General features: G+C 42.3%; 1 protein-coding gene across 2 annotated transcripts in view; it reads left to right on the forward strand.

Moving 5' to 3' along the window:
• Positions 1-13,330, forward strand: part of ADAMTSL1 (ADAMTS like 1) — a 979,130-nt gene that overhangs the window by 887,035 nt on the left and 78,765 nt on the right. For both annotated transcript variants that reach the window (XM_033237422.1, XM_033237423.1), the window contains 2 exons: positions 3,770-3,898; positions 12,864-13,043. In XM_033237422.1, coding sequence (XP_033093313.1) covers positions 3,770-3,898; positions 12,864-13,043 — 309 coding nt within the window. The remainder of the gene's footprint in view (positions 1-3,769; positions 3,899-12,863; positions 13,044-13,330) is intronic.

Here is a 13,330-nt window from a genome sequence, read left to right on the forward strand (position 1 = left end):
TTCAGTGTAGACATTTCACCTACTTGGTTAAATTTATTCCTAAGGCGTTTTTTGTAGCTATTATAAATGGGATTGTTTCCTTGATTATTTTCAGATAGTTAGTTTACTATTAGTACATAAAAACACTACAGATTTTTGTTTGTTGATTTTGAATCCTGCAAGTTTACTGAATTTGTTTGTTCTAACAATCTTTTAGTAAAGTTGTAGGGTTTTCTGTATGTGAGATCATGCCATCTGCAAACAAGGATAGTTTAACTTCTTCCTTTCCAATGTGGATGCTCTTTATATGGTTCTCTTAATTGCTTTAGTTAGGACTTGCAGTACTATGTTGAAGAAAAGTGGTGAACATGGATATTCTTGTCTGGTTCCAGATCTTAGAGGAAAAACTTTCAGTTATTCCCCATTCAGTATTATATTAGCTGTGGATTTGTCATATATTGCCTTTATAGTCCTGAAGCCTTCTAAACCTAATTTGTTATGAGTTTTTATCATGAATAGATGTTGAATTTTGTCAAATGCTTTTTCTACATCTATTTTCTTATAGTAGCCATTCTAATTGGGGTGAGATGATACCTCATTGTGGTTTTGGTTTGGATTTCCCTGAAGATTAGTGATGTTGAGCATATAGTTTTTGTCCTTCATTCTGTTCATGTGATATATCACATTTATTGATTTGCATATGTTGAATTATCCTTGCATCTGTAGGATGAAACTTAATCATGGTGAACAGCCTTTTTAATGTGCTGTTGAATTTGGTTTGCTAGTATATTGTTAAGAATTTGTATATACATGTTCTTCAGGGATCTTACCCTGTAGCTTCCTTTTTGTTGTTGTGTCCTTGTTGGTTACATCAAATTGAAAAGCTTCTGCACAGCAAAGAAAACAATCAACAGAATAAAAAGACAGTCTACAGAATGAGATAAAATATTTGCAACCTCTTTATCTGGCAAGAGATTAATATTCAGAATATATAAGGAACTCCAACAACTCGACAAGAACAAAAAATTAATTTTCAAAAATGGACAAAAGATAAAAAAGAACAAGATCAAATTTTCTTTGTAGGAACATGGATGGAGCTGGAGGCCATTATCCTTAGCAAACTAATGCAGGAACAGAAAACCAAATACTGCATGTTGTCACCTATAACTGGGAGCTAAATGATGAGAACACATGGACACACAGAGAAAAGCAACAGATGCTGGGGCCTGGTGGAGGGCAGGAGGAGGGAGAGGATCAGGAAAAAATAACTATTGAGTACTAGGTTTAATACCTGACTGATGAAATAATCTGTACAACAAACTCCCATGACACAAGGTTACCTATGTAACAACCCTGCACGTGTGCCCCTGAACTTAATTAGTTAATTAATAAGGGCAAAAGACCTGAATAGACATTTCTCAAAAGAAGACATACAGATGGCCAACAGGCATATGAAAAATGCTCAACATCACTAATCTTCAGAGAAATGTAAACCAAAACCAAAATGAGATATCACCTTACCTCTATTAGAATGGATACTATCAAAAAGACCAAAAAAAAAAAAAAAAAAGCAAATACAGGTGCAGATGTGGAGAAGAGGGAATTCTCATACATTGTTAATGGGAATGTAAATTAGTATAGCCATTATAGAAAACAGCGTAGATGTTCCTCAAAAAATTAAAACTAAATTAAAAAAAAAATTAAAACTAGAACTACCATATGATCCAGCAATCCTACTCCTGGGTATATATGCAAAGGAAATGAAAACAGTAATCAAAGCGATATCTGCACTCAAATATTTACTGCAGCACTATTCACAATATCTAAGATATAGAATCAGCTTAAGTGTCCATGAACAGATGAATAGATAAAGGAAATGTGGCATATATGTTCAGTGGAATACTTTTCCACCATAAAAAAAAAAATGAGGCCAGGTGTGGTGGCTTACGCCTATAATCCCAGCACTTTGAAAGACTGAGGTGGGTGGATCGCTTGAGCCCAGGAGTTTGAAACTAGCCTGGGCAACATTGGGAAACCCTGTATCTACAAAAAAAAAAAAAAAAAAAAAAAATTATATCCAAGTGTGATGGCATACACCTGTACTTCCAGCTACCCAGGAGGCTAAGGTGGAAGGATCACTTGAACTTGGGAGGCAGAGGCTGCAGTGAGCCAAGATCACACCACTGCCCTCTAGCCTGGATGCCAAAGCAAGACCAACCCTGTCTCAAAAAAAAAAAAAAAAGAGAGAGAGAAAAAAAAAGAAATCCTGTTATTTGCAGCAACATGGATGAACCTGGAGGTTATTATGTTAAGTGAAATAAGCTAGGCACAGAAAGACAAACTTTTCTTTTTATGGATCATGCTTTTCAAAATTTTTTTGTTGACACATAATAATTGTACATATTTATGGGGAACAGTCTGATTTTTTTGGATACATGTATACATTGTATAAAAATCAAATCAGGGTATGTAGCATATCCATCACTTCTTACATTTATCATTTCTTTGTGGTCAGGACATTCAAAATCCTTTCTCCTAGACATTTTGAAATATACACATAGTCACCCTACTGTGTAATATAATACCAGAACTTATTCCTCCTATGTAACTATAATTTTGTGCCTCTTGACCAATGTCTCCCTGTCTTCCTTTCCCGACTCTCTTCCCCAGTCTCTGGTAACCAGTATGCTAGTCTCTACTTCTATGAGATCAACTTCTTTAGATTCTACATATAAGTGAGATAATGCAGTATTTGTCTTCTGTATCATTTCTTTTTTGAGACAGAGTCTCACCCTGTCACCCAGGCTGGAGTGCAGTGGTATGATCTCGGCTCATTACAACTTTTACCTCCCATGTTCAAGCGATTCTCATGCCTCAGCCTTCTGAGTAGCTGGGATTACAGTTGCATGCCACCACACCTGGTTAATTTTTGTATTTTTAGTAGAGATGGAGTTTCACCATGTTGGCCAAGCTAGTCTCAAACTCCTGGCCTCAAGTAATCCACCCATCTCAGCCTCCCAAAGTGCTGGGACTACAGGCATGAGCCACTGCACCCAGCGCTCTCTATTACTTCTTATAATTGCATGTGAATCTACAATTATCTTAAAGTAAAAAAATTTAATTTTAAAAAAAGGCCCTGTAAAACATGATGTCAAAGGTTGTTAATTTAATGATTAGAATGCATAAATCGGCCGGGCGCGGTGGCTCAAGCCTGTAATCCCAGCACTTTGGGAGGCCGAGACGGGCGGATCACGAGGTCAGGAGATCGAGACCATCCTGGCTAACACGGTGAAACCCCGTCTCTACTAAAAAAATACAAAAAATTAGCCGGGCGAGATGGCAGGCGCCTGTAGTCCCAGCTACTCGGGAGGCTGAGGCGAGAGAATGGCGTAAACCCGGGAGGCGGAGCTTGCAGTGAGCTGAGATCCGGCCACTGCACTCCAGCCTGGGCGACAGAGCGAGACTCCGTCTCAAAAAATAAATAAATAAATAAATAAATAAATAAATAAATAAATAGAATGCATAAATCATCTCAATTTGTATAACATGCTCTATCTTCAAATTCTTCAATCCTTGATCTTTTACCGACAACACTATGGTTGGTAGGAAGGTAGGTAGGTAGGTAGATGCTTTTATACTGTGCACTTACAATTTTTCAAGAGAAAACATAGTTATTTGCAAAAGTCTGGATAGACCAGCCATGCATTGGTGGTTAGCCCACATTTCAAAGGAATGCCCCAGTTTCCACAGTCACCACCAAGTAACATCTCATATTCTTTCTTATCTTCAGGAAAGCCACTAGTGAAAACGTCACGAATGACCGTGATCAACACGGAGAAGCCTGCAGTCACAGTCGATATAGGAAGCACCATCAAAACAGTGCAGGGAGTGAATGTGACAATTAACTGCCAGGTTGCAGGTGAGAAATTCATGTATGTATTTGTTCACATGTTAATGGAGCCCTGTGCTAGGTTGGGGATACAAAGACAAATTAGACACAAATTTTACTCTCAGGGATATAGTGCTAGTAGGAAAGCCAAAGCATGAACCTCAGTCCCTCTGAAAGTAGAAAGCACTGCAGAAATTTAGAGGAGGAAAGATTAATTCTGACTGGGACAGGTAGGTAAAATTGATCTTTTTATGTGTATGTTTTTCTTTAATCTTAGCCTTCCATACAGATAGAATGTGAACATGCAAAGATGGGGGCAAGGAGTTCCAAGTGGACAAAGGAGAGTGATAAATTCATGGAAGTAGAAAATCCTCTAGGCTGTAGAGAGAACAGTGTGAGCTTTAGTCTGGGTGGAGCCCAGAGTGCAGAAATGCAGGTGGGAAGTGACGTTAAAGAGCCATGCTTCCAAAAGCAAAGCATTGAAGGGAATGGATTGAAAAAGGGAAATCCTAGGACAGAAAGGCCAGGTAAGACCCATCACTGTTGTTTAGAGGAGAGGTCATGGAAGCCTGAACTCAGGGCAGTGGGGATGGGAAGGTAAGGACTGGATGGATATGAGAAAGATGGCAAGAGGTAAGGCCAATAGCAGCCTGGAGCTTGCTCGAATCAGAAGTTGGCAGGAGTTATTAAAGAAGATAGCCAGTGGAGTTCTGATAAAGGCATTGCCCTCAGGTGGGCCTTGCAAACTCAGAGGCCAACGGGGACCAGGAAGGCACAGGGAAGCAAAGAGTAGTAGACAATAGGGGGTGGTAATATGCTGTGTATAAAAATATTTACCTTCAATTAAAAGACAGAAAACACCTACATATAGCAGAATGAGGCCCAGCTACTATTTTTCCCTTCCTGTAGACCACTCATTTGTGATGTGTACCCTAGGAGTTTCCCTGCCACAGCGAGATGAAGAAATGAATGGTTCTTGTGCCATTGGACAGCTAGTTTTCTGATTGCTCATCAGATACACCACACAGTGGCATGGCCACGCCAAACCCAGGTTCCCCGATCATACCCTATGTGCAGAGTAGACAGGCAGTGGCACCCCATGCTTTGGTGGTTTCTTCATCTTAGATCTTCATCATCTGAAGATTTACCTCACTTTGTTACTTATAAGACCAGAAACCCCATTTTAGAGTAAGTAGGAGGAATATCTTAACCTAGGACTTACTGTTTCCAAATAATAGCCAAGTCTGATTTTCTCTGAAATATTCTGATAGCTTTAGGATATCTGAAATATGGCCAGACCTGGTGGCTCACACCTGTAATCCCAGCACTTTGGGAAGCTGAGGTGGGCAGATCACTTGAGCCCTGGAGTTGAAGACCAGCCTGGGCAACATGGCAAAACCTTGTCTCTACAAAAAATACAAAAATTAGCGAGGTGTGATGGCACATGCCTGTAGTCTCAGCTACTAGGGAGGCTGAGATGGGAGGATCGTTTGAGCCCAGAGGTCAAGGCTGCAGTGAGCCATAGGCATGCTACAGCACTCCAGCCTGGGTGACAGAGCGAGAACCCTATCTCAAAAAAAAATTAGGATATCTGAAATATAAATCTGTCTTTGTAAATGTGCATTAGCTTCGCCTTTGTAAAGTGTCTCATGGCCTTTGTGATGCTTCCCTTCCAGCCTCATCAGTGAAATCTAGAACCAAGTCCCTTCAGTCCCTGTACTCCTAGATAGGTAGTAAGACAAAACCCCTGACAGGGATTGGCATGAATGAGCTTTCTCTGCAGGGATTAATGGTGGTGCCAGTAGGGCCCTTTCTGCAGAACCATCACCCCCCAACACACACCTGATCACTATGGACACATGCTTTGGTGAGGAAACACTGGTGATATGATGGACCACGTTGTGTATCTTCTTGAGAGGTGGAACTGGTAGGAGTAAAAGAATAAGGGAGGGGCCAGGTGCGGGGACTCACACATATAATCACAGCACTTTGGGGGGCCGAGGTGGGTGGATCACCTGAGGTCAGGAGTTCGAGACCATCCTGGCCAACATGGTGAAACCCCATCTCTACGAAAAATACAAAAATTAGCCAGGCATGGTGGCAAGTGCCTGTAATCCCAGCTACTCAGGAGGCTGAGGCACGAGAGTCACTTGAACCTAGAAGCAGAGTTTGCAGTGACCCGAGATCGAACCATTGCACTCCAGCCTGGGCAATAGAGCAAGACTCTGTCTCAAAAAAAAAAAAAAAAAAAAACCTAGGGGAGGAAAGGGCAGCAAAACAAGGAAATGGGCATTTAAAGGAGATTGAGGGAACCAGAATCTGGTTGAGGAAGTATTTACACTGGGGAGCCTACGACATTAAAACAAGCTTTGGTCACTCTTCCGTGTCGCCTGGGGCCCTCTCTCCGGGACTTCATCCAGAGGCTCACTTGATAACCTTACAGTGAGAACCTAGGTTGTTATACCTAGTTTTCCCTGGCTGTGGCATTGCAGTCTTTATTTTTGTTTTTACCCATAAAACCATCTGTATTAATGCTGATTAACTAAAATAAATATTTGTGTATTTGTCATTATTCCCTTTGTTAAACAAGATACTCATTCAAAGTAGGTGGGAAAGAGCCTGCTTTTAATTACACAGTGAATTAGCTGGACAAGGAAATCATCTGTGAGCTTAGTCGCCAGTTAAAATACTGACAGCTATAATGCTAAATGCCAAATGGCAGAGGACTACTTTTGCTTTGCTGCTATAAGTGTCTCTTATGGCTCTTTCATTACTCTTGGACATCTCTATCCCATTCGTAGTCAGGCAGCTTAGTGACCTCCTGATTGGTTAGGTGGGATTCTCTGAGCACCAATAACACTGCCAGTAGCTAATACTCTAGCTTGAGAATTTGCAACCCAGACTTTGGTAATAGACAGGGAAGTGGGACTCCATAAGGGCCTCCTTAAAGAAGTATTTTATGTCAAATTCATTCATGTTATTCGTTTGGCAGTTTTTTATGGAATATTTAATCCAGCTTAGATCAGATTTCTCCTAATCCAAGGAGCCACAGATAAACAAGATACAATTTTCAGGAAGCTCACAGTCTGGGAAGGAGAAAAGTTATGAAATATGTAATGATAATACAATGTGATATTCAGATACAGTTGTTGTTTTCTTATTGTAAAATATTAAGGTACTAAAGAAATTTTAGAAAACACAGAAAAATTCAGGAGGCCAAAAAGGAAAGAAAACAGCTGGTTCAAAGTCGTTCTCTCCAAACTCAACCACAGCTGACATTTTATTATATTTCCTTAATCATTCCCTTTTATCCTGCTTTATTTCCTCTCAGAAATAAACATTTGTCTGTATCATAAGCATAATTTTAATGGCTATATAATAGCCTATGTTAAGAATATTATGTAATTTACCTAGACTGACTCAGATGTTTGAATTGTTAGCCATTTTTCATTAAACAACTTTTTGCATACATGTGCTTTCAGCTTATAAAGTACAGCCTCACACATTCTTCCCAGTCCTGAAGCATCAACAACATTAGGCAATGAGTATGATAGGTTTTTTCTTGAAAAGTGACCTAGTTGACTGTATTACTCCCATGCTTGTTCTCTATTCATTCTCTGAAGAGGTCAGAAAACTGAGTCGGCGATAAAGGATCAGGGGAAGAAGCAGTGTTTCAGTAAATAGGAACAGAATGTGCAAAGGGCCTGAGGTAGAAAGAGCATGCTGCATTTAAAGAATTAAAACCTGGCTGGCAGTGTGGCTATAATATCAAGAGCAAAGAAGAAAGTAGCATATGAGGCTGAGGAGGTGTGGGTAGGCAGGGGCTAGATCTTACAGGTTCTCATAGATTATGGTACAGTTTAGGTTTTTCTCCTAAAAGCAAAGGAAGCATTTGAAGGACTTACTTAGGAGATAAAATCAGCAGGACTAGGGATGCACAGACAGTTCAAGAGTCAGTGATGGGTGGTGTATTAGGATAGATTAGACTCTGGTATCAAGTAGATGCCCAAATGTATAATGACTCAAACACAATAGAAGTTTTATTTTTGCTTAGCTAAGTGCCCAAAGAGTACAGCTGGTCATCTGGAGAGGATCTGCCCCCACAGTGTCATTCGGGGTCACAGGATGCTGGTTGCTCTGTCATCTGAAACACATGCCTTCCAAGGCCTTCCTAGGGGTTACCTCTATCCTATCAACCAGGAGAGGGGAAAACAGAATATGGGGGATGGCTGAGAAGGCTTTTAAGGGCAACACCTGGAAGGAGAACACATTAAGACTTTTCACATTCCTTTAGTCACGTGGCCACGTGCAACTACAAAGGATGCTGGGGAAGGTGGACTCACTGGGTACTCAGGAAAAAGAGGGAAACCGGTTTTGTGAACAGCTATCATTGTCTGCCACAGTCAGTATGGAGAAAAGTGGAACGCTGGAAACCTTCTTTCCAGACTGCCATGGTTCTTTAGAATAACTGACAAGGCTGACAGTTGAGTTACTGTATCCTTTCTCTTTTCTTTCCCTAAGCCACTCAACCTCCACACCTCCTAGGAAGCTTCTAGAATTTCCCATGTAAAGGTGTACCTTTGAGTGGACACCCCACCTTGAGACGCTGACACACCGCCATGGTGCAGGCAGCCTTCCAAATACAGTAAGAGATCCAATTAACAAGAATACCCTGTCTGGGATTTTTTTTAAAAAAAGAATATTATAGCATCACCCTACCTGGCAGCTCCATGGACATCAAAGGCACTGAACCTTGTAATCATATCTAGTTACCACCCATTATGTCTAAGTTCTTTTACTGATCCTTTCAAGCAGCAGGGAGAGCGTGGTGCTGTTGAAAAGATATACCACAGGGGAAAATGTAAACATGGGTTCTTTTCCTCCCCAGGTTTAAGATACAAATAAAACCAGGGAGGTTAGCATGTGGAGCCTATCCAAGTAGCTGGTCCACAACAACATAGCTCTTGGATTTTGTTCTGTGGTAGAGCATATTTTCTGTCATTTTCAGGTGTTTCTTTTTGTGGCATTTGCTGTCACACCACAGCAGGCTAGAAAAGATCATCTCCCACAACCTGACCAAGCTTCTCAACAAGAAAGAGCTAACAAAGCCAGAACACATGGATTCTGGAACCTCTCTCCTGACAACACCTTGGTTTTACAAACACAGCAGAAACATTAATTCTGAAAGTAGAAAGGAATTAAGCATTTGACAGTTCAGAAATACTAAAGCAGCAGTTCAGATTTTCTCTCAAGAGTCAGGCTAGTATAATGGCAGGCGGTGTACACTCGTTAAGATGGGGACTGTTGGCACTAAAGGTATCTCAGTTTGAATCCCTGCCCTGGCACTAGTGGGTTACTGGTTGGCTGTAGGGTAGGGAATTCGGGGGAACAGGAACTCTGCCCCCATGTAATCGTTCAGGCATCCAAACAAATGTGACCTTAGGCAGATTTCTTCATCTCTATGAGACCCTTTTTCTCATAAAATGGAGTTATTAAATAGTACCTGCTTCACAGGATCATTGTGAAAAATAAGTGATTGTGTTTATAAAATGTTTGGCTTACAGCAAATGTTCAGTCAATGTTATTTCTCCCTTTAACACACTCAGGATACGTTTGCATGGCTCAGTGCACTCCAATGTTGAGGTATTCTGAACGTCAATATTAAGCATATGTATCACTACCTTTTCAAGGGACTGTGTGGAACATTCAAGGGCTGGTGAAGTTTTCTAAAGCATCATTGTCATCTCTTGAGAGAAAAAGGAAAAAAAAACTTTATAACACCTCAATTACTGTTTTCTCTTTCCTCATTCTACATGTGTAATGTCAGAGCCAGTTATGGAAGGACTGGCTATCACTCCAAGGTGTCTTTGTAATATCATTCTCTGCCTAAGGCCCACAATTCGAGGCAGGAAGTCCTCAAAATGTGGCACCAGCAACAGTACCTACGTCGGCAAACTCATAATGCAGATATGTGCGTGAATGAATCTGAGAGAGGTTTGCCAGTAGATTAAAGAATGATTCCCACTTAATTTCTCTTCCCTTGGGACCACTCGTCATGTCCACAGTTCCAGGTTTACAGAAACTGGAGCTTTCTTCCTCCACCCTGCTATTCTGAATACTTCCACTTCTCCCATGAAGCCCCCTACTGTCACCAGAGGAATTCCGCCCTTTTGGTTTCTATCCAGTCCTGTCCTCTCAAACAAGCACAATTTTAGAGTGGCATGAGACAGACAAACATAAAGGGAATGGAAGAAGCTTGCAAGCAATTCCTGGGGGAGTGAGAAATAGCTCCCAGGTCTCTCTCCATCCCTGGGTTCTCTCCCTTCTCCCTCTGTTCCACCCTCCGTCCTCCCCTCTGTCACTCTCACTCTCATTTTCTCTCCCCCTGAGGCTCTGTGTTTGCTGCCCACAGCCCTCCTCAAAGGAAGATGCAGGCAGTAAGTGCTGCATGGAGCAATGTGAGGGAAAGAGGATGAATATTGGTAGAAAATGGTTTGCAGGGCTGGCATGGTGGCTCGTGCCTGTAATCCCAGCAGTATTGGACGCCAAGGCAGGTGGATCATCTGAGGTTAGGAGTTCGAGACCAGCCTGGCCAACATGGCGAAACCGTGTCTCCACTAAAAATATAAAAATTAGCCAGGTGTGATGGTGCACACCTGTAATTCCAGCTAACTCCGGAGGCTGAGGCAGGAGAATCGCTGGAATCCAGGAGGCGGAGGCCGCAGTGAGCCAAGATCATGCCACTGTACTCCAGCCTAGGTGACAGAACAAGACTCTATCTCAATAAAAAAATAAAATAAAATAAAATTGTTTGCAGGACCTCATTTTTCCTTGTTCTTTCAGGAGAAAAATAACTAAAAGTGCTTTTCTTTAACTTACTTCTGAGGCTTTCTCCTGAATGCTGTGGATCTTTTTTTTTTTTTTTAATGGGAAAAAACTAAGCTCAGGGCCCAAAGTCCAAGCTGGCATGGACAGGCATCACGATGCTCTTGCTCTCCCTAGTGGTGCTATAATGAAAAATCAGCTGTTCCACCCCTCACCTGTGTCTTTTCTCCAGGTATCTTTAGAGATGATGCCAACCTGGCCCCTCTTATGCACTTGAGCATCAAGTATCCTACTGCTAGAGCCAGATTCATGTGTGCCTCTCTCTGATGTGACAGGGCTGTGGTATCCAAGTCTCCACCTGCTTTCGTAGCCCTGCCTCTCTTTCTCTAGCCAATTTCAAGGACACGTAACAAATACACAGGCAACTCCTTGAAGACTCTGCATCCTCAACAGAAGGCTAGGCATTAAGGGCAAATTGCACTTATCCCAAAGGCAAAAACGAGCCCCAGCTCAGGGAAAACACTAGATCACTAGACTAAGGTCTGGCTCCTTGGCCATTTCTGGCTTTGACCCCATTTCCTAGGACTTGATACTTCTTTTTGTTGTTGTTGTTGTTGTTGTTGTTGTTGTTGTTGTTCCTGAGACGAGTCTTGCTCTGTCCCCCAGACTGGAGTGCAGTGATGTCATCTCGGCTCACTGCAACGTCTGCCTCCCAAGTTCAAGTGATTCTCCTGCCTCAGCCTCCTGTGTAGCTGGGATTACAGGTGCCCACCACCACGCCCAGCTAATTTTTGTATTTTTAGTAGAGATGGGGTTTCACCATGTTGGTCAGGCTGGTCTCAAATTCCTGATCTTGTGATCCATCTGCCTCAGCTTCCCAAAGTGCTGGGATTACAGGCGTGAGCCACCGTGCCCCGCCAGGACTTGACTTTAAGCATGCCCTGGATACATGCCAGTAAGTTCTATAAGTAAACTGTGGGAGCTGGGTCCGCAGGCTGAGGTGTGCTTTCCGCTCCCTAGAGACCTGTGAATCTGTGCCACACACTTTCAGTCTCGCAACACACTCAGAGCCTGGCCTCCTATAGGATCCTCCTAAAACAGCATGTAGGAAGGCTCCTCCTAAACTCCCAGGGCCTGTTTTCCAGCATGTCAACCACAAGGAAACTTCCTGAGGAATTCACGGACTCCCTTAGAGCACAGAGCCTGGCTTCCAAAGACAGAACTCATCCCAAGTCAGCAGATGACGTCCCCATCTCTCTCACAGAAAATAAACTTGGATTGTGGAAAGAGTTGAGCACTTTCCTTTTGTCCTTTTCCTCTGGTTTTACTGATACTACCATTTCATGTTCTCTTGCTCTGAGAAGATATATAGGCTTCCAAAAATACAAGCATGTTTTCTACATAGAGTGTGAACTCCAGTAACAATTTAGCAGCTTCCATTCATCTAGTTCATACATATATTTTAACGTTGTATAGCTTTTCACTTTTTATTAAAATATATCTATACAGAAAAGTACAAGTATCATAAAGGTACCAAGTGAACACTCCCCACCAGACCAGCCTCAGGTCAAGACACAGAGCATCGCCAGTGGCCAAGCCCCTTGTCCCGTTTCTCAGTCACAACCCCTCCCCATTCATTCCATTGACTGACTAACAGCGTAGATTAATGTTACCAGGTTTTGGTTTTTTACTTAGGGAAAGGAAATTATACAGTATGTTCTCTTGTGTCTGGCATCTCTGACGCAGCATTATGTTCATTTCATGTAGTTTCATTTTCACTGGTGTATACGTTTGGTTCTCATGTTTTTCAAATACATTTTCTCCAAAGAATTTGGGTACTCTCCTTCCACCTTGGCAAGCCCCCCGGCCAGTTGCCTGTTTCCTGGCCTCCTTCTTCCTGCCTCATCACTGTAGGTTTAAAAGGCAAAAGATACGGAGACAACTGATATTTTTATCTTGTATCAGCATTTATTCTCATTCTTTGGTCACCCTGAAGTCTATATCCTTATCCTAGCAGGCTCTGGGCATTATTTAGTTTGGCGAAAGCATGGTGGAAGATGGCGCTGTAGAGCAGCCCCAGGGAAGGGGGATTCAAGAAGCTATAAATGCCTCTGGGCTCATCTGAATGTGTCTGACTGATGTTTTTTTTTTTTTTTTTTCTTCTTCCTAGGAGTGCCTGAAGCTGAAGTCACTTGGTTCAGGAATAAAAGCAAACTGGGCTCCCCCCACCATCTGCATGAAGGCTCCTTGCTGCTCACAAACGTGTCATCCTCGGATCAGGGCCTGTACTCCTGCAGGGCAGCCAATCTTCATGGAGAGCTGACTGAGAGCACCCAGCTGCTGATCCTAGGTAAACACTTCAAAGCTGGTTGCCTCTGCTGCACGCTGTTGGGGGTGACTATCGAACCCACCCTCTACCTCCTTTGTGCCGTAATCCAATTAAGGACATAAAAGGTAAAATCGGTATCCCTTGGCTTCTTCCCAATGTAGGGCCTTTTGATAGAACACAGACTTTGAGCCCAAACAAAAGCTTGAACGCTGGCTCTACCATTTACTAACTGTCTGGCACTCGGCAAGTTACTTCACTCTGCTAAGCCTTAGATACTGGTCTCTGTGGAGACTCCAGACATGAGGACT

Source organism: Trachypithecus francoisi, unplaced genomic scaffold (genome assembly GCF_009764315.1).
Source record: "Trachypithecus francoisi isolate TF-2019V2 unplaced genomic scaffold, Tfra_2.0 Lachesis_group16, whole genome shotgun sequence".
NCBI lineage: Eukaryota > Metazoa > Chordata > Mammalia > Primates > Cercopithecidae > Trachypithecus > Trachypithecus francoisi.